This window comes from Plectrocnemia conspersa, unplaced genomic scaffold (genome assembly GCF_051122295.1).
Source record: "Plectrocnemia conspersa isolate PC_06_02 unplaced genomic scaffold, ASM5112229v1 ptg000014l, whole genome shotgun sequence".
NCBI classification, from domain to species: Eukaryota; Metazoa; Arthropoda; class Insecta; order Trichoptera; family Polycentropodidae; genus Plectrocnemia; species Plectrocnemia conspersa.
Window position 1 is genome coordinate 18,710,492 of NW_028277178.1, and position 25,058 is coordinate 18,735,549.

The window sequence follows — 25,058 nt, forward strand, 5'->3', positions numbered from 1 at the left end:
ATTAAAATATGTATATTTTTCTTGTTAATTCACAGTATAAATAATGATATTTTTAATGTTATTACTTAAATTTATAATAAAATTATTGAAATATATGTAAAATTTTAGTAATCTAATATTCTTAACAATGATTATTTTACTATATTTAGGAATAAATTACTAACCGATTTTTTTTTCTTTACACGTCATTTCTGCTTGTGACAGCTATCCAAAAGTGCATCGTTTTGTAGTCAAGCAGTCAAACTTAAAGTTTCATGGTTGATTGGCGCAAAAAGATCACGTTTATTTTTGCAACAGGAGTTTACTGAACCTTTTATTGCCGTAAATGTAGTTGATGTACTGCATTTTTTATTAAATTATTATTTAAATTTACTTTTACATTTATCTTGTATATATTTATATTAATCAACAAATATATTTTTTTAAATTAATTCATTAAATAAAGATATTATTAATTATCGTTGATAGTGTGTATATTTATTACTAAGCATATCATAATTATTTTTATAGTCTTGTTTTCGTTAATAAATTTAACGACAAGGTTATAATAATAATTAAAGGCATCTCAATTATCTTGCTTTATATAATAATATATGTAAAAATGTTTAATATTGGGAATAAATTATGTGTGACATGATAAAAAAGACAAACATTCAAATTATATCATTTTCCATTTATTAATCTGACTTTAAAACAACAAATAATAATAATAACCATAAATTATAAAGTATAACGATAAATTGTGCTTATTAATTTTAATCGTCGAAGGTAATATATATGTATATAATTTTAAATATTTTCAATAATTGCCCCGAACTATGTGAAAATAATATTTTTTTATTTATTTTATACATATCTAAAAAACTATCATCTGTTCATCAAACATCAAAATTTATGAATTACGGATATAATTTATTTTTGACAAAAAAAAATACAAAATCCTATACATTTTCATAAAATATAAATACTCAAACAACAATCTGGATTTAATACATATAAAAAAAGAAATGCAATTACATAACATTCATAAGGATCTACGATGCAACAACATGTTCATGATAGTCATAATTGTTTTTAGCCTTTTATATAAGACAGAATCGGTCGTAATGCTTTTGAGTACAACAAAGACAACAGTAAAAAAAATACGGTACAATCACATGTTATATATATATAATTATAGGGACCGATCCTTTGATTTAGCGAATTTGCCTTATGATAAAAAAATAGTTCGCCAATACGGTGATCATTCTTTCACGCGCACATACTATACACTCACATTTGTTTATATTTAATTTAAATGTGTCCTTATCCGATATATACATCCTTCGACACGGCAGGGATCACGATAATTTTAAAATATAACATATCACACTCATGATATTAACGATAACGACAGATGAGGACAGGCGCGAAAGGGTTGTTAAAGATATGTAGTAACCGATGTGAGTTGCTCGAGACTAGCAAATTTCATTTGTGAAAATATGTCATGATAATAATATAATAATAAAGAGCAACGATATCTACACAAAAAGTCAAACACTTTCGGCGCTGGTAACGATTTTGCACAAAGCAAATTAATATACATACATAAATAACGCTTTGGCGTGCTTTGTAAGATCGGTTCGCACATCGTGGGATGACGCGTGAACTGAACTTTTTAGACACTCAAATCACTGTGTGATCGCATGACATATTTTCACATAATTAACAGTTTGTTGTGTATATGTACTTCCATCGAGTATCGATCGTACATCATAAATTACTTAAAGCGAATCGTTTTTTGTTTATATATTATTTACAATTTTTAGAGTTTATATACCACAGTCACAATATTTGGCTTGCGTTCAGATGGTCAACGCCCGGCGCCCCCCTCGGCGGCGAGGCGGAGCGCAGAGGGACCTCACGGGTGAAGACCGCGGGGCCCAAATAGATGATATGGTGGGAAGTAGGCCGCTAATGAAGGGTGAGGTGGTAGTGGAAAAGCTAGCTGAGGATGCTGCATCAGATGCGCTGGTTTGCTGTAAGGATGGAATCTAGGCGCCAGAGGACTGAGAGGCGGCGTAGGATAAGCTCTCGGTAACAAAGGATGCGAACCTGTGCTCCCTAAAGCACTCAAAGCAGAACCGGCACTTCCTAATGAACTAAGTCCAGAACCAGCATCTCCGATCGAAGCTGTATGACCTCTCAGATGTTGAAGCAGTTCGTCGGGACCGGCGAATCTTTTTCCGCAATACGCCGAATCACCAGCCACCCAACTACACACGTAAGGTAACTGAGAGGCAGCTGCCAAAGCCGCTAATTGAGCATGAGCATAAGCAGCGGCCGGATGTCCGGGAGGTGGAAAAGAAGGCGTTTTAGCGTGATCGCATTGAGAGCAACCCGCAGGACACGCTCCAGACTTGAAACCTCCCAAGAGATGAGCACTCAAAGAACAGCCGGTACAATAAGGATCGCGACACGCATCCCCAGCTCCGGCTTTCAATCTCGCATAATTCAAATAAGGATTTAACACTCCACTCTTTAAAGCATGATGCTGGGCCGCTAGCAGTCCTAAATCAGCTGGGAGAGGAAAGCCTGGCGCTGGGAGTCCTCCCAAGAACGCCGAAGACGACACCGGAATTCCTTGTCCTGGTTTAAACGTCCCTAATGGCAAGTCTTTAACACCCATGTCACTGGATGATGTTAATACACTCGGAGTATAACCTATTTTGGCACCAGTCGGACTGTGGAGCGATCCGTTTGTGGTTAATAAATCTCCGTTGGGCCGCGGCGTGTGTGGTGACGCTTGCGATGGACTAGTTCTGTCTTGCGATTTTTCCGAAGGAGATTTTCTCTGGTGCGGAGAAGTCCTCTGAGACGAAGAACTATGATTACTCGCGCATCTAGCTTGGACTGGAGTTGTAGCTGCACTGCCTTTCGAAGACACCGGGGTTCTGACGCGTCCGCTTCTCTCATCCGGAGATTTAGTTTTATCTCTAGACGTTAAGCAAGATTCGTATGGTTTAAAACTTGCTTTGACCGGCACTTCATTGCTTGAATTATTGCTAATCGATAACGTGGGCGATGATTTGTCTCTTCCGCTGTCTGATGACGATGAGTGTTTGTGGCTAGATTTGAGACTAGCTTTCTCAGCCGCCGAAATCAACTTTGGGTTTGGAGAATCTGCACCGATGGCGCTGCAAGTCTGAGCCAGGAGAGCCAGAGGGCTTTTCTTGGCGTCCAACTGTAACAAACAAAATATAAAGATAAGTATACATTTATATTAATATAAGAGACATACATGTATTAAATTGCTAGAATATGCAAGAATTTTTTCGACGCCCCCCTCAATGCAGGGGTTGCCAATGCGCGGTTGCTGACGTTGACGGGCGAGACGCCTCGAGGTCACAGCATATCAGATTAAAAACAATGTAGCGAAATGAAAAGTGAGGTTATCCGACGTCTCTAACAGACGCAGACCAATCACGCGGAGAGACATTTTCATTATCCACACGTCTTTCACCAAAGTGGTTTAAACGTGCGCCGAACCAGTGGTTCGCTATTGTGGCTTGCGAGCTTTTATTTGAAAAAGAAACAACCGACTTGTCAAATATACAGGACAAACATAAAATTCCATTGAAACAATATATTGAATGAAACATTTTATTTGTGAATAAATATAATTAGAATACAGCTGTTGACACATTATTTTAATAATACTTTGATTTAGTGTATGAAAAGGTTAGCGACCGCTGACTGTGGAAAACTGGATGAAACCTCGCTACCACGCTTGACATTTCACTTTGGCCCGTGTATGATGTAATCTCTACGGAGACAGGATGAAAAATAAGGTAGACAGTCGGAAAATTTGAACGAGACGTGACGCGTATGAATGTGGCAGGTGAGCGAGTCGAACTTCTGAGCGAGTTTACCACCCCTGATAAAGTAATTGTCTGAATTTTTTTAAATAAGAAATGAAAATAGGTAAAAGAATCAGTTTTTATCCATACTTTAACATCGAACTATTGATATTTTTAATGTATTGAAATATGTATATGATTTTGATAGTATATGTTTTAACAAAGGACCTCAAAACTGATTTAAAAGAAAAAGATCCTCAAAAACGACAAAAAATAATACTATATATTTATTAAATAATTTAATATTATTTTAAAAGTCTCGTTTTCAAATGATTTAATGATTTAATATTTTTTCTTTAAAAGTCTCGTTTCTCGTTTCATAAATAAAAAGACACTTTCATTGAATTTTTTTAATTTAAGTAACTAATAATATAATTGATAATTAACATTCGTATTATTGAAAAACCGTATTACATTATTACAATAAGTTTGTATGTTAATAAAGTGATTTATAGTGTTTGAGTAACTATAGTGTTGCATTTCGGAAAGCTATGATGAGTTGGAAATAATTATTTTTGCAAAAATATTTTTGGTATAATTATTGTTTGTACAGATTTGTAATAAAAAATAAGTAAAATATGTATATTTCTCGGTAATTTCAACTGTGTATTTTTTTTTTAGATATAATCAATTAAAATTTTTATTACTTTACGAAAATAAAATATTTATATGTAATACATTAAAAATAATAAATTAATTGAGATCTTCTATTTTGATTATATTTATAGATTAGGTAGGAAAAAAATTAATAACACAAAAAATAATGCCAGCAAAGCAACGCATAATTTTATACATAAAATTTATGTACATATAAAATTATGCGTTGCTGGCATTATATTTTGTGTTGCTAATTTTTTTCCTACCTAATCTATAAATATGATCAAAATAGAAAATCTCAATTTATTTATTATTTGTAATATCTTACATATAAATATTTAAGAAATAAAAAAATTATATCTAAAAAAAAGATAATTACACAGTTGAAATTAGCGAGTAGTATACATATTTTATTTATTTTTTATTACAAATCTGACCATCATGAATTGACAGGTTTCTTCTCTATAAAAACAATAATTAAATCAAAAATATTTTTTCAAGAAATAATAAGCACCATCACACATAATTATTTCCAATTAGTCCATAGCTCTCTTAAAACATATTTGTGTTTGATAAGCTAGAAGACTCGTGCAAGAGGTGCGTTCTCAAGTGCCGACGTTCTGGTTGCGACGGGTAAGAATAAGGGACGCAATCGCTACTCTCTAGGGCAGTGATCTCCAAACTTTTTTGACCGCATACCCTTAAGACGAAAATAATTATAAATTGTACCCCCAATATTTAGAAAATGAAGTTATAATTACTCTCTTTATAAAATAACCGAGGCACCGAGGAAGTGATCGTGAACCTACTTCTTGCAGTAAGCGTTGTTTTTGAATTTTATTTTTTAGTTATAATTTTGTGCGCGCGAGATGAGAGAGAAATGTGGCGTACCCCCTAGAATTTTCTACGTACCCCACTTTAGAGACCACTGCTCTAGGGCATTCTAAAGCTCGCAGCTGAAAGTCACCCTTTAGCATCTTTAAAAAGTGCTTTATTAAATGCAATGAATTGTATCCTAACGCTCCTATCAAACAGTCTTTAGGATACAAACACGGATACTATCCGAATTCTCTCTAATACATTTAATATTTTTTATACATATAAGATATTCTCTATGAGCTACTATAGCTCATTATTAAAGAATTTTTAATACCTAATATGTACGACCTAGCTCGATTTTAATTAATCATTACGATATTTATCTATGAGATCAGAAAAATTTAGGTAAACCTAATCTGAGTTATATTTATATAATAATCACTAATTTAAATCTCATTGAAAAACATTAGGGTCCATACCATAGTATTTTTTTTTCATAATTTATTAACAATCTTTGTTGCAACATAACAGGCGTGAACTAAATACGTTAAAACGGAGACTATTTGTATAAAGTATAAACGATTATAAAAGTTCACAATAATTATACGTCCTGAGCTCAACCTATTTTTCAATATCTACAACGTAAGATTGTATAAGTCTAAAAGAAAACCTAATCTGTGACAATCGATCGAAATTATAATTATATAATAATCACTAATTTCGATTTTTCAGACAATAAAAAAATACTAAGGTTTTTAACCCAGGGTCTTTCAGGTATCTCACTGATACCTGAAAAATTTTACTGGATAATCTATTTTTGTGACAAAAAACTGTATTGTTGTATATTAGAATACTTGAGTATAATTTTAGTTAACCGACCTCGTAATGTATCTGTAAAAACTGAATATAAATATATATTTTTATTTCGATATCAATAAAACGATAAAATTTAAACTAATGAATTTTAGTTGCTTAACGATGACTTATGCTATATAGTGTGCATCCAAGTTGGTTTACGATGACCAATAATGAACTAATCTTAGCTGTAAAAATATAAATAAGTCCAAATTTTATTGTTCATAAATATTACACATTTATTGTTTCACCTCATTACTATTATTTTATTGAATAGGAAGATGGTGGTAGTTTCTCGATTTACTACATCATATAACAACGTCTTTAGTTGTCTATGATTATATTATATGCAGACGCTCTCTATTAAAGTGGTGTTATTATTATGGTATCATAAAAATCGAATTAAAATTGCTACAGATTAATGTAACACAGTAATTATAGTATAAATACATGCGTGCAAAAAACGTGTGTATATATTTAAATTTATGCCGAATCGGACGTGTATCATTAAGCAAAGCACTAGGCACTATAATTTAAGCTATGCATGTATATAATTCTACGTAACAGATTGCGTACATTTTACATGTATAACAATCGTAAGATGAGTCAATTACTATTCGTAGACATTACGATGATGGTACCACATAAATAATATGATACATTATATCGAGCGATAGTTATAGTGTTGTGCGGTCGATTTCCATCCGCGTATAATTCGATATCATTGCAAGCAATTTATGTTATTGAAATTCTTGCACGTCCCCGGCTATGCCATCGAAACAATCTGTTATGGAAATCAACTCATCTACATTTCCTTCCAATATTTCATAATAATGATACCCTTACCACTCCGTCTGTTCCGGCGTTATCGCACCGCTACTATAACGCATTCAAAATAAACTGTTCAATTTCTGCGGGGTTACGACGCGAAAAAGTGAATGCGAATTGGCTTAAATTTTTTCAGCGAAGAATTCCGTTTTCGCAAATGAAAAATACGAAAACGAGACCGTAAACGTTTATCGCGCGAAATCCATTAACAAATTCGGGCCGGGCTATAAAGAGACGCGCATTTTGCGATACAACACAATGGAGACGCATAAAATTTGTGTTTTTTAAGCTTGTGAGATATACCGAATCGAAATTTCATGAAAAATAGATTTAATGATCATTTTTAGAATTAAGAATTATTCTTCATAAAACAGATTTGATGGAAAGGAATTTATGTATTGCATATCGATGACCATACTTTGCTTTCACCAATCTAATACATATTATATGGAAATCTCAGATACTAGCATACTTTACAGTAAACGTAACGCTATAAATATATAATTTATCTTTCGAGTAAGTTCAGAAGTCGACTATTTACACCTGTCTTCAACCATTGCAATCAAATTGGCACAATGGCACTTAATGGCGCGTCTAATCGAAACAAATTGCGTCAGAGTCAGTTTCTCGAACAGTGAATGTATATACTAATTTTAATAATAAAACAACATACAATATTGTGAGTAAGATTAGCGTTCTGTTGAATATTCAATGGGAACATATATATTATACTAAAACTACGATTTTTACACCATATTTATATAAAAATTTATTCCTTTATATTTATTATTTTTTATAAATAATTTTTGTATTCCATAAATGAACATAATTGATTAAAAACATCTTATAACTTTATCTTTATGGAAAGTTAGGTTAGCGTTCCGAAGATTTTTCAACGCAACACTCTTAGTATATATTATAAAATATATTAAGCCCAAATCTATAAAAAAAAATATTTACACCTGACACCTACTATTATTTTTTTGTAAATTCTCGATGTCTTAGGAATATTTTAAATACATTTATTGTTTAATTTTATTTTTTACTACAAATTTAACCATCCAGAATGGTGCATATCTGAAAAAAGATCAATACTATCCCACATTTTTGTCCAGCTTCTCATAGCTTCCTTGTATTTGGCAAGCTCGTTGAGAAGCTGGATAGCTTGTGCAAAGAAGAGCGATCTTAACCGCAACGGGTAAGAAGAAGGGACGTGATTGTGACTCTCTATGGCACTTCTGCAACCGAAAGTAACCGAGCATTGACGGTTTATCGATACTGCTTATGAGCAACATTAAAAAGTGCTTCATTGGCACTAGAATACAAACTGCAAAATGTACTAGAATACAAACACAGATACGACCCGTAGAGATTTTTTTTTAATTTTCTCCATTAACAAGGAGAACTTCGCTTCACTCAGATTCAGGACGCTGCGAATTAGCGTATTGTACAGAACGCGAATCGCCAAAAAATTATTGTAGTGATACGCGCTCCATATAGCATATTTTTACTAGCTCCGGATAACATATTTAATGACGTAATAGCGTAGTCTGTAACGTCTCAACCTAGTCTCTGAGGATGTGATTTCAAGCCCCGGCAGCGACACTCGAATTTTTATTTATTTAAATAAATAATCATTAACGCCTTATTGCAAACATTGGCGATGTGCCTATATAAAATGTCGGTCCGGGGTCATCGACAGAAGTATTTATGCTTAAAACACATCCTCTTAAACTGTAACTAAAACTATTGATTTCGGACGTCATAGCTGCATTATGGATGACGTGAAGAGGGAAGCGGCTGCTTTCTCGCAATCGATGCTTGGCGTAGTATTTCCGCTAAAAACACATCCGCCTAACCTACAAGGGAAATCTAGTAAATGTGACAGTGTTGAATGGTACTCGATTGTCGATTGATCACCTCCACAGTAAAGAGAGTGAATCCAAATTTGTGCGAATACTCTGTCATTCAGCATATTATAAATATTCAGAATTCAATAATAAAGAGCAGAAAAAGCAGAGGACCCAGATTAGATCCCTGTGATACTCCATTATGAATTAAATACTGATCAGAGCGACGATTGCCATAGCTCACATATTGACTCAATATGTTTGTATAATATGTATATATTGCTGTTTATATTTTAAACATTTAGATAATTTAAATAGATTTAATTTGACACGTCTGCATATGTTAATTGCATATTTAAGCACACTTTTTACATTGTTGTTTTTAAATGGTTAAAAATACATTTTTATACATAACTTAAAGTAAACATATGCGTAAATATTATAATAAACATTGTAATGATTAAATATATACAATCTTGTATGGTTGTTTAAGTGTGAATTTAATTTTACATTTTAGTATTATATGTGCTCTAGTTTTAAAATTGTTTACTTTATTATTTTTATTTGTTATTGTATAACTTTGGTCATATTATTTTATCGAAAAATATTTCTTTTTCTTATCTACTATTTTTTTTATAATATATGACTACTTTTTTATAAATAATTTTTAAATACATTACTATAATTTTGAATAAACAGCTAACAATTCTTAATGTTTTGAGAAGATTGAGGAATTTCGCATAATATTTTCTTAGCTATGGAAATATTTTTAGTACAAAAGATTAAAAGCTTTTCTATAAACATAATTAATTATATGCAAACATATATTAAATGCGCTAGTATTAAGTTATGTTGAACATTTTTACTATATACTTGAATTAAATTTCGTTCAAATTAAACTGAAAACAATGATTAGCTCATTTAAATAAGCAATAAAAAAGAAGCTAGGCGGATCAATTCCATATATGATTGCATCTAGTGCACGTCCGCCTATACATTATTACAGACACTTTGCACGCACAGATCGTTTCCAACAGACTATTAAACACATGATCATTTTTATATTTCAACAAACCCATCAACCACTCGTTAACGAATGCCATAATTAAACATCATAAACGTTTCAACCACACATTGGCGGTAATTTATTGAGGAAAATTGTATGGTAATACACAGCTCGAGAATAATTTATTAATGTGCGCAATCTTCTCGCAATAATAATTATTTATTTACTTATACGTGTGTGCATCCATCAGACGCGTATGTATGTTCACTATATAAGGCATTGTGGGTATTATGGATTCAATGCGTATTTAAATGTGGGCACATTGTATGCGTGAAAGGTCAGATCGTGTTCGCCAGTCGGTTTGAATAATTGCGCATAATTCCCGTAAAGCCATTTAAGCGATTCTTTGTATTTGGAAAAGTATAACGCAAATATCACCAGGATTGGAGGCAAATTTATTCGCGTGTGTCGTATCACAGGGTATATAAACAAACGCGACGGTGAATGAACGAGTGTTTGTTTTGACGCTTCGATTGATGAATTATTTATTGCTATATAAGAACCCGTATCTAATTTGTTTGGTATAAATATTATAGTGTATTATTATTATAAACAATTACTGCAATTTTGAAATTATACACTAGCTTTTCAGATGCTGTAATTTAATTCAGTACATAAAAAACCGACATGTCTCATATTTTTTCAATGAATGATTTAAAAAGTTGCATTACTCTACACTATTTTTTTTTAATTTTAATTGTGTCATATCTTGGGATATCATATGTACTTTTACTACTGTTTGATAAGATCAGAATTTAAATAAATATTTTCCTGTATTACTGTAAAAGCAATACAATTGACTGTAGTTGAAAAATACATTAGAGTAGCATGCATTGAATTAAAGTTTTCTATGGATAATTAAATTATTCTAATTTTGAACTGTCTGCTAAATTATGCCCCGTAAGAATACTAATACATTCAATAAAAAAAATATGAATATTTGAAAAAGCAAATATTAAAATATAAACGAAAATTTTTCGAGACAATCTAAAATGAACTAATCATAAAATCCTCAAGATTTTATAAATGATAGAATGGCAGTTTAACTACATACAAAAGACCATAAGACCTAGACAAATATGTGACATGTTATACAATTATATATAAATCCGAGAATTTTTGAGTGTTCGAATCAAATCCTGCGAATCCATAAATCGCGTCGCTACAATGCCGTGGCATCGAGGCATTATGGCGGAGACCGCCAATTATTCTCCAATGCGGCGGTGAAAGAGATATCGACCGTTCCCTGAAATTGAGCAATAAGCCGGCGCAAATCATTCCTGGCAATAAATCCCCGTCGCCGGAGCATAAAGCAATCAAGTGTCGTAAACGGCCGAGCCGACAAACGAAGTTGTGCCAATCATAAAATTGATTACCGCCGTTGCCCGTTTCAGCTGAGAACGACCCTTGGCCCTACATAACCATAGTAGGAAGAGCCGTTTCCGATACGATACCGGCGAAAGGTGTTAAATTCGTTGGCGAGTGTGTGTATTGTGTTTTTCGGTTTTACGGCCCAGACGCCGATATATCATCGGTGTATTTTTATGTTCGACGTTAACGACGAGAACGGAAGATAAAACCGGTGTGTTCGTATCGTTCTATTAAAAATACATTCTACCATAGTGTAATTGATGATATACAGTTAGATATTCAACCCTGTACTCGCAGCTTAACCCTTTCACCGCGGATTGCATCTATGCCATCAAGCATTGGGCACCTAAATGTGCCACGAACCTTTGAGCCTTGTAATATGGTTATTTCATATAATTTAGAGGCAAATATCACTTTAATTTTTTAACTACAATATTTAAAGAATTTATGGCATGAATAGATGCCCATTACATATAAGCAAAGTGCAAAATGGCGTGCAAAAATATCAGCCGCCGTTAAATGATTCATATTTTAGTGATGCGATGATCAAGATACTATGCTATTGAATTAATCCAACATAACGGATAGCTACTACAGAATTATTTTTTAAAAAATATATTTGTTGTAATAGCATAAAAAATAATATTATACTTGCGTCAACACTAGAGTGTAAACACGAGTATTTACTTAATTTTTAAATAAAATAAACTTTCTGGTTATATTGTATTTCTTTGGATTAAAAATGTAATATATAATACAATCTCACAGTTAAAAAAAACTATTGACACACATTATATTGATTTATTTTAAGCAACTTAACCTTATAAATTTCTAGTCTGTATTTTACATGAAATATACATAATAAATACAAACGAAAAACTCGCGAAGCTGAACAAAATTAATGTCGCTGTACCGAAACGAAACAATTTTCATGAAATATTAAAATAAAATTTGCACATAATAAATATAAAGCAAACAGTGACGTAGATTTTATATTGTAACGCATAAACTTTATGACTATTTTTTACATTTATATTTTGACACAGGTCGCTTTAAAATCCTATCACGTACTGCCTTAACATTTATGTATGAATTCTTATTACAAGATGCAGTAGGCGTTAATTTATTCGCATCATAACTTTTCGATTAAGAATTCAAACAGACTTAATAAGCGATTGAATGAATTTTATACTAAAAAACTAATAAGAAATATGCATACAAATGATACTCAGCGACAGACATATAATTATACCATTAAAAACAACGTTATCTTATTATTATACGATTTCATAGTCTTTAATATGTGTAAAGAGTAATAAATACATATTTTTCATATAGGAATATAGTTGTAGTTGAACTCATAGTTAAGCGAATTACAAAAAGTGATAAAACAGCGAAGCGGAATCATAAAAACTGAATATAAAACGTACGCTTTCAGGCTTTGCGTAATCATATTTATTAGGTGGAATATCTTTTGACGATGGGTGCTTCTAAACATTTCATATAATGTTTGTTGTCCAGTATATTATTGATGTTCTAAATAAAATGTTTAGAGCCGCTGCTCGGGGGAGGTTAATGGCGGGGTAATGCGAGCGCATTTACACGACACAGTTTTATTGCTCAATTCCCTTGGCTAACATATCGCGTACAAACAACTGCCATATTTAGAGGATGTCGTAAATTTTGCGGCCCATTTGGGCGATTATAAAACGTTACGTGTCACACACGTCGCCAAAGTGTGCGACTCAGGGGAAAGGAAGCGAAGGAAGTTCCGGAACCTGTCTGCTGACGAGAGATCCATTGTCGAGTAGACGAAAATATACATAATATAAAATACGCTCGGTACGTGTCACATTGTTCGCTTGAAGAATACGTTTGACGTTTTGCGAGAAATTTAAATTCAATAACGTTTTTTATAAAAAAAAACAAACGTTTATTTGGCGTATAAAAAGTGTTGCAAAAGTACAATTTAACGCTAAATAAACTCTAAACGAGTTTGCTGTTTGATCGTGCGTTGATATCCTTTTGCAACTTTTCGTGCGTTAAATTTAATCACTCAAATTTGTAATCATGTATAAATAAAGCTCTTGTGTGCTTAACGAAAGAATTCAGAACCATTTTTTTTAACAATGAATACATTATGGATTTATTGTATATAATATAATATATATGTGTTGAATATTTATAATTAATTATATGCAATCCGACGGAAGTTTTTTTAATAATTATTTATTTAATTGAAATATTTTAAATTAATTATATGCAGTTCGAGGGAAGTTTTTTTAAACGTATCTTTATATATATAAAATTTATTTAATTAAAATATTATATTAATGCTCAGATATGACCAACAGGTCGATTACAACTGTATACGCAATTTTCGGTAAATATTGAAGTAAATAAGCGTTTTCTTATATTAATTAAATATTATGAAAAAAAATTGCGTTGATGGAGTTTGTTTACATATAATATTTTTTTTCTAAAATAACCGTTTTTTATTGTGTCGAATTTGTAGAAAAGTTCCTAACAAGAATTGTTTGATTTGTTTTACTTAAAAATATATAGGTATTGTAAACAAATACATATTGGAAAGGAATAATTTCGTATTGCACAAATTCAAGTCTATAATACACATTTTTATAAGTGGAACAATCCAACGAATAGAGTAAACGAGAAAAGATTTTTTTCTAGATAGATTCGAAAAACATAAAATAAAAAATGTGAAATTTATAATTACCGTCGTTGGTAACGGCGTGAGATATTCAGGCCTCAGGTACTGATTGCTCGACGTCAACATCGTGTTCAAGTTGCCTTGCGAATAATCCGAAAAAGTCATAAATATTCGATTTCCGTTAAGAATCACTGGTCACTATAATATAACTGATCCGTGTAACAATCACTATCAAAAAATTCACACAGGTGAGTCACACTTGAAATTTGTAGAGGTTCACCGCACGCGCGACATGGTTCCTGACGGTTGCGGCGATGGTAGCGATGGGGACACAGAGCTCATCACTCGGCGACAGTCCCCGACAGACTGGCGGCGCGAGTCAAAGCGACTACGACTGCGGTGACGTCACGCCCCCCACCGCCGCCGCCGGTCTGTGTTTCCGTCTCGTTCCGCCGCGGCGCGAGTGCATTTTTGTGTGCGGTGGGCAGCGGCGGCGATGACATCTGTGTGCTGCGAGAAGCGCTGACACGACCTGTGTGCGCCGGCGTACACCCTAGCAAAGTGGCGGCGCGTGGTGTAAACAATATTTTATTTTATAAGAGTAAATAATATTTAAAAAAAACTACAGCACAATTGCTTAATTAATCTAATGGTAGAAAAGGCTATAAATATAATATAATAAGATTATAGTGGTCAGCTTGAATCGGGATGTTTAAATCAGCATAAATCGATGAAATTAAATTTAATAAGATTATTTTTTTTCAAGCATGTGCATAAAAGCAATGGAATTTTAAACAAGCGATATGACGCTAAAATTACATAAGCGGCGCAATTGACGGTTTAAAATATTTTTTATTGTTGATTTGCCAAAAATTTTATTATTGTGGATACTTTGTATTTTTTTTTATATTTCGTTATTTTATTTTTTAATTCTTTATTTATAACATGACAGACGTAAAATCTCCTGATTTTAATTGCTTAAACCATTATTGGCATTAACAAACATTTTATACGTAGCCAAAAACAAATATTTCTGGTCGCTGAATATTTTTGATGGACTCGAATAGCATACAATTCTTAAAAATATATTTTTTAGAAGAAATACTAATATTAAAAAATATTTATTAGTTAAAGAGATACTTAACATTATTTTCTGGGTATCTCTAATATAAGCCGAACTTTACTTACATTACAGACTTGTAAAGCTATTTAAATTGAAATATAACGAAACAGATGATCTAATACGAGCCTTGACCATTCGGCGGAAATAATAAAATATTAGACAAAGGTAGCCACAGAAACTATTCATTTCAATCATTAGACTCGTTTAAGCCTAGCCGTCACTTATTTAACTCGAGCTTTGAGGCATCGGAAAATCCACGGCAGGAATGATCCATTTACATATTAATTAATTGTAAATGGATCATTCCTTGTGTATTTTCAAAACACTTATGAAAAGCATCCTATTAAGCAATTTATCAGAGGAGAACTGATTCGGTGCGGTTTAAACAAATATTTTATCTCTAAAAATTTAACGCTTTCTTACCATTTTAAATAATAAAATAAAAAAAATATATTACATTTATTTTTCAATATCACTGTTAATGCGTATTGTATGAATTATCATACGAAAAAAAATCAGAATGTATTTTAAGCATGTCGTTTAGTTACAATTTACAGCAAAGACTTTCGTTAATGTTTTTAAGTTTTAGAAAATGTACATAAAAATACTAAAAGGCAAATTAACACTTGTTTTTCAGAGGTTAAGTTAACATAAATATTGACATAGAAGTACTAAGGGTTAATTTAACACTCGATTGACTTTAAGCAAATATACGTTATTATTGTAGTTTGATTGTCGCCACACTTTTTTTATAGCGACAGCTCATTTTTATACATAATCTAAGTAATCAATGTACGAAACAAATGTCTATGGAACGTAAATATATTGACTTTTTCCGGTCGCGTTGACCGGATACCCATTTTTTACTTTTAATGATGAAAATATTAACATAAATGACGCCATAATACATTTATAATGGTCTCAAATATTTATAGAATATAATAATATAAAATAACACATTTTTATATAGGAAACGAAGCACATAAAACCAGCGAATAAATTAAGCATTATTTGAAAATATCTAGCCGTAAAAGTTTATGCTAGTTATACAGTTGTTGGTTAATTGATGTAGCTGCCAGTGTCATTTATTGCGTGTGAAGCCCATCAAAATAGCGTTCATTTTGTTTTTAATTTTTTTTCAAAGGCCGTTGAATGGTTTTTATGCGAATTTAATTTCCACACCGTGTTCGACCGTCGCGAATCCGTTGATTGAAAACAATACGGCACCAAAGAACGGCCATTGTGTTCGAAAGGTGTAAAAGCTCGCGGCTGATGAGCGAAACGGTTTGAGAAGCGCAGGTACGCGGGATCATTGGCGTGGAGAGAAAGGGTTCAAATACTATCGCGAATAGTGTCAGTGGCGGACATAATTATTTGTTTTAAAATATTTTGTTGTGCATTATTCAAAAAGGCAGCAATTGGAACAAAATTGCCTACTACTCTTGATTACAGATGCTGTAAAATTTTTCTGCAAGTTAAATAATAGTGTATGTAGTAAGGTTTCTTTAGCAGCGAAATATTACTAAGTATATCTTTTGTAGTAACCTTGTCGAATTTTTTGCTTTTATTTTTGAGTACGAAAATTTTGCTCTACGCCTCTGTTCACAGATATACAGGGTGTCTCTCTCCGCCGCGTGACTAGATTGTATCGTTTATGGAGTGCCGTGCTCGCGTGTGACGGAGAATGTTTTGACACGGTCTCCTTTTGTAAAGCCCTGCCGTGTAACACGACCCTAAAACCAAGCCGCCCCGGGCGTTAAATTCGAAATTGATTGCCCGGCGATGCGGCCCTTTATGCTCGGTGCAATCTGCATCATGCGCTTTCAGACGCCGTTTAGTTCGATCGCATCAAAGCTATGCTCGTTTTTATCGTTGCCGATTTTATTTTATTTTTAAGCTCAATTAGTACGGGACGTAATTCAATTTGCCAGCGCGGGCTCGGTCCGGGAGCTTTTTGAGCTTTAATCGAATAAATGTGTATGTATTTGTGCTCTTTTTTGTTGTTGTTTCGAGCTCAAATTTGCGACGTGCATGTCGGATTACTGCGGTCAACGTTTCGAACAATACACATAAAAGGATTCAATTAAAAATGCGCATTGAACAGCATACTAGTCGATTCGCAAACTAATGGTTAAATTTATTTATTAACGCGCTCATAGTCTTATATAACATTAATATTATATATGTATTTTTTTATAAATATTTTTTACAACAACACATATGTACAAGTCATGGTTTTCAACTTTGAGTATACGAAAAAAATAACAAAATGAAAAACAGTCTCAAGCAACACATTGCCGTCCGTTCACGCGTTCTCGCGTGATAGCGAAACGCTGTTTGTTCACGCGTTTTCGAAAATTAAAAATAAACTGTCTTGAACTTATAAAAATATGTATGGCAAAAGTAAAAAAGACCTTGACTTTTATTACGAGATTGCAAAATATACAATAATTACCATTTTGATAGCCTAAAAAAATACATTTAAAATTCCGCAAAAGTTTGGACCGCAAGTTGCGCTCAATATATTACTAATACGAGCTTTCAAAACTTAATTAAAACTAATGTTGTTAATTCATATTAACATGGTTTAGTATTGTTACTAGCCACTCATATTTTTTAACAACTATTTATGTCATATTTTTTGAAATATTATAATTTAATAAAAAAAGTGTTTTTCAGTCTTAAACTATAGTAAAATGACAACAGTACATGATTTAAATGCTCATTGCAATTTTAGGTGGTAATGCACACCAGTGATTTTCTTGATAGCATCTAATAACGGGTTATGGGTTGTCTCGGTTGATTCAGCGTAGCTCCGCATGGTGGGAGCTCAACTTACTTTTTTATTCTTAATTAGAATTGAATTTGTAGTGCTTCAGTTTTACAGTATGCTGGTTTATGTATCTGTTACAGTGAATGTGTATTTTTCATTATATATATTTTTTAAGTTATATTATATTTTCACTGTTTTAGTGAAATCATATTCTAGTACATTTTCAACAGTAGATATACATAAATATATATGTATACTATCGAATATATAATTTAACTTATAGGAACCAGTAAAATTATATGGTGCTGTAAAATGTCTATAATACTTTATTAGTTGCGAAACGTCCATTTACTGTTCAAGCCCAAACATAACCTAAACAAATTATCCTAATAAAAGAAAAACTATACTACTTTAATTGGGTCAAGTTTAGGTTAGGTTTGAGTTTGAACAGAAGGTTAGGTTAGGTTTGAGTTTGAGATTATATATAATAAATCCCTAACTAGGCCACTTAAACTGTATCAAATAATTGTATTATAATTTCACTGATCAATATCAGTGAAACCGTATGTATTAACTTCCCGAAATCATATTTTAGCACTAATGGCATATAATTATCTGTCTAATAAAGCTAATACCAATATGTGTTATATTTCATTTTAGAGTTCTATACCTCTGAAAAAACGCCCTTTAGTATCAAGCAAAGTTAAGCTAGTACCAGTTTGGGTATATTGTATTGCACTGCTAACATTTTTTGTGTGTATGTTGCTGGTACGATAGACTATCATCCCTTAGTGAATTAACCACACGATTGTATTTAAAAATAAAAATGTGTCAAGCAATATAAATGTGTATAATAGATATAAAGGTCGGTCAAAAACGAGAGCATTCATTTTTCTTTCATAGACAGTTCTCTATAAACCGGTCATGCGATTCAGGAGCGCTAGCAAAAACATTTAAATTTGAAAGGGGTCTCATCTTGACGAGCCGGGAGAAGATAATCACACGTTTCAGTGGGGCCCGCATTATATTAATGATACACCTTTCAGCGCTCATTCCCTGGCACTTCTTTGAAACATTCGCTTTTGACAGCCGACAACGCATAAAGAAAGGGCCGCTTCAAATCTCGCGTCAGACGCTCACAATGGATTATTCCTGTACACAAGAAAGTGGATACTGCATACATACGAATGCAAAAGCAGTCCACCGAAAGGGATTTGCCACGGTTAATCCCCAGAAAGATTCGAGTGCATTCAGGCTGCGAGCATTCAATCCCGACGAGCACGAGATTAAATCGCTTGTGTGTAGGTATATAATGTAAGAGAATAATGTGTGGATGGTGTCTCTCCTGTTCAATGTGTGCGCATCAGGTGTCGCCAGGATAATTCCAGTCTTTTGTCGTCGAGATCTTGGAGATACCACCGAATGTGGGTGTGGATTTAATCTGTTAATTAAAAATGTTTTCGGCGGATCAAAACATATATTATGCAATTTGGAGGTGTTGCTAGGTTTCAATAAATATTTGTAAAATAAATTAAAATTTTATATAATACGCTAATTTTGTATTATATAAAATGTATTTACCTGTATTATACTATTTATTATAATAATCGAAAAACTAAAGTAGTCTACTTTTTCACAAAAAAGGTGTAAACCAGACGAGAGACTCGGGAGTTTAGTAGCTACACCAAATTAATCAATTATATTAATTGAAAAGGTTTCTTAGGATGAATCAGAACACAATGTTTCACCATGATAGTGCATTTTTTATAGCAAACGGTTATTTGAGCCACACTATCTTCAAACAGGAAGACATTTGCCCTCAAGATTTGCACATCTCACAGCATGTGATATTTTTCCATAGGCGTTTCTGAAGAGCTAATGTTATTTTTATTTAACGATACAAACCAGACCGCTGCTTATAGTTGACATTGAATAAATCAATGTGCAATGCCGGCGTATTAAGGAGCTGGATAGCGACAACTATATGTGACTCGGCTGTGCTTGCGTCCTGTCTCTAACGGGTAATAGAAGAGGACGCGATCTCAATTATCCGGTTATGGATTATCCGTGCATAAAATATATTTTTTTAAATAATGTCAAACTTTCTTGCATAATAATGCACGTCTTTTGCAAACGGTGTAGGGTACCATGCGTTGGTATGACGTATCATGATTTTCGTTTAGTGAGGAATTTTTAAAAAAGTAAATGGTTGCCACAGAAAGCATTACTATTAATAAATAATGTTTCTTCTCATCCAAATTAAAGCATATTAAAAGGTCTTATGGTTGTAAACTTGTACTGCCTATTGTAACAAGTTTAATTCATTCTACGGACCAAGTTATTATATTATCAATGAAACGGCTTTACCGTGCTTGTCTTTTTAAAACTCTTGCTAAAAAATATAATGCCTTAATAAATTTCTGGAGAAAAATTAAGACACTGGATACTATATATGGAATAGCACAATCTCGGTCAAGAGTAAAGCCAGAAACACTTGTTCGATCGTGTAAAAAAAATCTTCCTAGTGTGGAAATAAATATATAGATTATATTTGAAATAAGCAGTATGTTGAAACTTTACTAGAGGTTTCGAATATAAGCTCTTCGTACAAATATTTGAAATATATCAAGAGATTCTAAAATCCAAAAAAGAGCTACCTCAGATTTCCTAAATAAATAAGAAAATGATAATCTGTAATGTAAACATATTTTAAACCAAATAAAAATTGATGATTTGGATAATAAGCCCGAATAATCTATAGTATACTGTATCTATAAGATGTGATTGAACAAAGTTAAGAAGTATTCCATTGTTGTTATAGATGAGTGTTAGTATGTAATCTCACATATATGCTATAGATACCAATCTAAATAGATATTTTCTGAGGGCAAACAATGCGAATGCAATAAGTAGCAGACGACAGCAATTTCCAACACTTCTTTCACGAGAGATTTACGCTTAGGCGGCAACGTGACACAGGACGCCGCTGTCTTTTTTCATCTCCTGGCCTTGTTGAAGATCTTGTGTTATTTGGTCACGGCGATAATGGGCCACGGCACAATGGCAAAGTAGACGCCTGTTTTATCCGCTCAAACAAAAGATTTTTTATCACATGATTGGAGGTAGTCTCACCGACATTATTTCGTCCGAAGAATTCGCGATGGACTCTGAATTGGTGCAAAAAAATCAACGGCAGCACGGATTCGGCATACGAAATGCCACCCATATTTTAGATAATGCATTATTTATACTTTATAATCGGCGGTGCAGTGGGGATGTTTCGAGTCAGAGATTCTGCGGATAATTATAAAAAATGTGATATATTATACGCAGAGTTTTTCGGGGTCATTTAAGATAAAGGGAATTCCTTAAATATTTCTATAAATCTAAGGTATTTTATTAAGTATATTTTCCACAGCTATTTAGGTAGCAAAGATACAAAATCGAGAAATATGTATATTTTATATTATTTTATTATCTCGAATAATTATTTAACAAGTTACTGTTAACCTTGTGATGACCCTAGAAAAAAGTTTCTTAATTCTGACCTTATAGAAATAGTTTATGAATAAGTTTATCAGTGACAATCAGGCCTTTCACTAATTTATTTTTCATAAACGTCTTCTGAATTATTTTAAATAAATACTGCAAGAATAACGCTATTAGTAAAGTTTGTATTGAAATTGAGTAACACTACTTTAGAATGAAAATTAAAATATATATATCTACCTCTTATCCAATATTATTATTCTCATACTACAAATATCTCAGTCTCAAAAATTTAATGTAATTATAAAAAAGCGTCTCAAGAAAATTTGATACATTCAATACTACAATTTCGCTGAAAAAAACATACTAAGAAAAGATCTTTTATTACAAATATTATATAATACATACTTAAGTTTTTTTAAATCAAATTACAATCTATATATTTAGATAATAATTATTTATTATTTTATATATCTCTTTACTTGCAGCAACTAAGCACTTATAAGGAAAAATATAAATAGCACTTAAAAAGTCTCTTACATGTATAATTAAGGTAAATTACAGTTTTATGCTTATCTTATTATAATCTTATTACGGGTTAGTTAGTAGATCAATTTTCAAGTCTGTTTTTTTTTATTATTACATTATGATAGTTTACAAATTTTTTGTTAAATATTTCTTCGTATTTTTATTTAATTGCTATTTTGAAATTTGTTATTATATAAATTACTTATTAAATAAAAAATCCAATCTTGCTTCGAATTAAATCAATTGCTCATGTATTTATTACCATAATATTCACAATCTGTGTTTACAATAGTTAATCTTCTAGTAATTACTTAACCATGAAATTAACCATTATCTTCAAAACGAGTCCCATTGTTAAATGATATAAAAGACCACTAATTACAGAACAGCAGGAAAAGAAATGTTTTCAGAAAGCACTTTTCTCCTAATAAGCAAGTGTCCAATGGATGTTTTCCGCTCGGATGAGTCCCAAAAGGGATGATCCCTTTGTGCGTGCATAATCCTTACACAACAATCACCGTCTTCGGATATAGCTTGTTTATAGATCTTTGGCACGCGGCGCTTTTGCCATGGCCCTCGGTATGCCGATAGTAAAGTTTCATTGTCTCCACTCTCCGGGATATTCACTACCGATCTGCCGATAATTCACTCGACTAAACCTCTCGTAGTCAGGGAGTGAAATAACTCTTCGGGTACAATGGACGTCATATATTTCGACGTATTCATGCATCGCCGGATTTATCCCTTTGACGGAAGAAACCGTAAACCAACGTACACAATACATATATGGATATGGATATTCCGCGTGACATATCGCCAGAAATCTGAAACGTATCGAGATTACACCATTAATATCAACAACACGAACTCGAATAATCATAATGCGACACCCCAAGACTTCATATGGATGGTTTGTTAAAATATTATAATACCTACTGTAAATAATTTAGTATAGTATATATTAATTAAGCTATTTTTATTAAATGGTACAAATCTATTCTTGGGAAATTTATAAAAAAACACCTTTTAGTTTCTAGTCTGCATTTTTAACCAAGTAAAAATATATTCAAAAAATGCAGAGGTAAAACGAGTCTGATTAAAAATCTTTATATTATTATTTATTCAAATCTTTCGTTGCAACATGATAGGCATCTGCCCAATGCGTTACCATAAGATAGACCAGTAGTATAATCGATGACTTATACCCTGAACTAAGATTTGGCTTTGAATCACATATGAAAATTTGTATGTCTAGGAGGTCGTAATTATTAATTATCACAGGTTAGGTTTAATTGATTTTCCGAATCTCACGGATAAATTTCTTTAAAACTTTTGCTCATAGAGAATGTCATATATGTATCGAATGAAAAAATATGTACAATCAATAAAGTATTGATTGTGCACATAAAATTTTGATTCACCTTGTTTTTTTTATATTCGAATTTTTGGCCAACCTCATATAACTTTTTTTAACAATAACGAGTTTCATCATTATAAACGTCGATCATTCTATAATATCAACGAAGAAAAGAGATTTAACCCCGAGCAATGAAAACAATCACGGCTCGCCGGCAAAACGCTTTCCAGTTGAAAAGAAGTGGCGAACAAAAGTGAGAAATTAAAATTGTTTTGTTTACGCTTTCCGACTGGAGCTTTTCGCGCCGTCAGACGCTGAGCTTGAAGGCTTTGCAGGGCTTAACAGCCTCTTGCGGGGCCCCCGCCGACACTCCCCACTCACTACAAACAACTCCCACAAAAGAATAATAGCCTACACGTCGACAACCAGAGATTGAAAAATCTCACTTGATCCCCGCGCCGTCGTCGTCGCGCCTTTCTTTCTCTACATAGTACCACCCCATTCTTCCTCTTCCTATTCCTACCAGCCCAGCCGAACGAACAAGTTGATTTTTTCCGCTGGCAAAGCGCAAAACAGATTTTTATCACGTCTTTGCGAAAGTTTTGCATGCTGGCACGTTTATTGAAATTACACGCGCGAGCTTCTGTGTTACGCGTAATAAACGTAGTGTCTCAATCGGTTTATTTCAAAATCGGACGTAATTATATTGTAGCCCAAAATAGTTAATATTAGTGATTAATAGTAATCAATAGTAGTGATTTTAAACAATATTTTAGTGAAAACCGCATTAAAAATAATAATAGGAAGAGTGATATGAAGGACATAGATCAAAGACATTCATGGGGCTGAAATGATGTAATAAGAGATTAATAAGAGATTTATTTATGTTATGTCATTGAAGAAAAAGATTAAATTTTCATTGTTTTTTATAGCAGTTCGTAAGATATATTATTTTTTAATATTATTTCTGGAACAAACTGCCGTGCTCATTTTTTCTTTCTTTCACGACTATAGTAAGAAATTCTATGCCGAGACAATCTGGGAGTTTATTTCGGAAAATTACCAGTCATCTCACATCCCAGACTTAAAAATAAATTAACCTCTAACTCAAGGATTTCTAATTTTATACTAACAAAGTATTCTGAAATTATTACTTTAAATAAAAATAAAAAAAAAACAAATAAACAGCAAATTGCTTTAATACATTTTTTACAAGAGCCCGACTATATTGGCAATGAAAGTTGCTTATAAAGATATATTTGAATAATGGGAAAGATTAATTAGAGGGCTTTTTCTAATTTAGATATTTTTTTCTAATTCTATGCCCATTTTAAAATCATGACGTTGAGAAACAAATATTTATTATAAATACAAACAACTAACAAACCAATAAAACATTTATCTGATAAAAAATATATATGTTGTCGAAGAACAAAATTTAAGATTTTACAACCATAATCTTTGATTTAAATATTTGCTCACAATTAAGCCAACATCAACGGAAAGCGAGCGAATATTCTCAACGATTGAAATATTCACTACGAAAATATGAAATAGACTGTACGATTCGTTCCCAAATACCTAAATCTTTCTAAAAATTTATTTTACCCAGCAAAAATAAAATATGTATTAATTTTTTTTAAATATAATTAAACAATTACTGTTTTTTCTATATTATTAAAATTGTATTTTTTGAGGTACATAGTTATTATCAATAAACAAACCTAACAAAATATAGGCATTTTAATTACTTTCTACACACATTTTTTATTTATATATAAATATATTTTCGCTATGCTTTTACTGATAAACTAATCAAATTAAAGTTTTTA

At 32.3% G+C, this 25,058-nt stretch overlaps 1 protein-coding gene and 1 long non-coding RNA gene across 2 annotated transcripts in view; one reads left to right on the top strand and one right to left on the bottom strand.

Moving 5' to 3' along the window:
• The window catches only part of LOC148226431 (uncharacterized), a 383,830-nt gene that overhangs the window by 85,765 nt on the left and 273,007 nt on the right, over nucleotides 1–25,058 (top strand). The gene's annotated exons all lie outside the window — the stretch shown is intronic.
• On the bottom strand, nucleotides 653–14,324 carry elB (zinc finger protein elbow B). The gene is made up of 2 exons (XM_088204043.1): nucleotides 14,023–14,324; nucleotides 653–3,223 (listed from the first exon to the last, which is right to left on the bottom strand). Exons 1-2 carry the CDS (start codon nucleotides 14,119–14,121, stop codon nucleotides 1,901–1,903), a joined length of 1,422 nt encoding a protein of 473 aa, XP_088060169.1. The 5' UTR covers nucleotides 14,122–14,324; the 3' UTR covers nucleotides 653–1,900.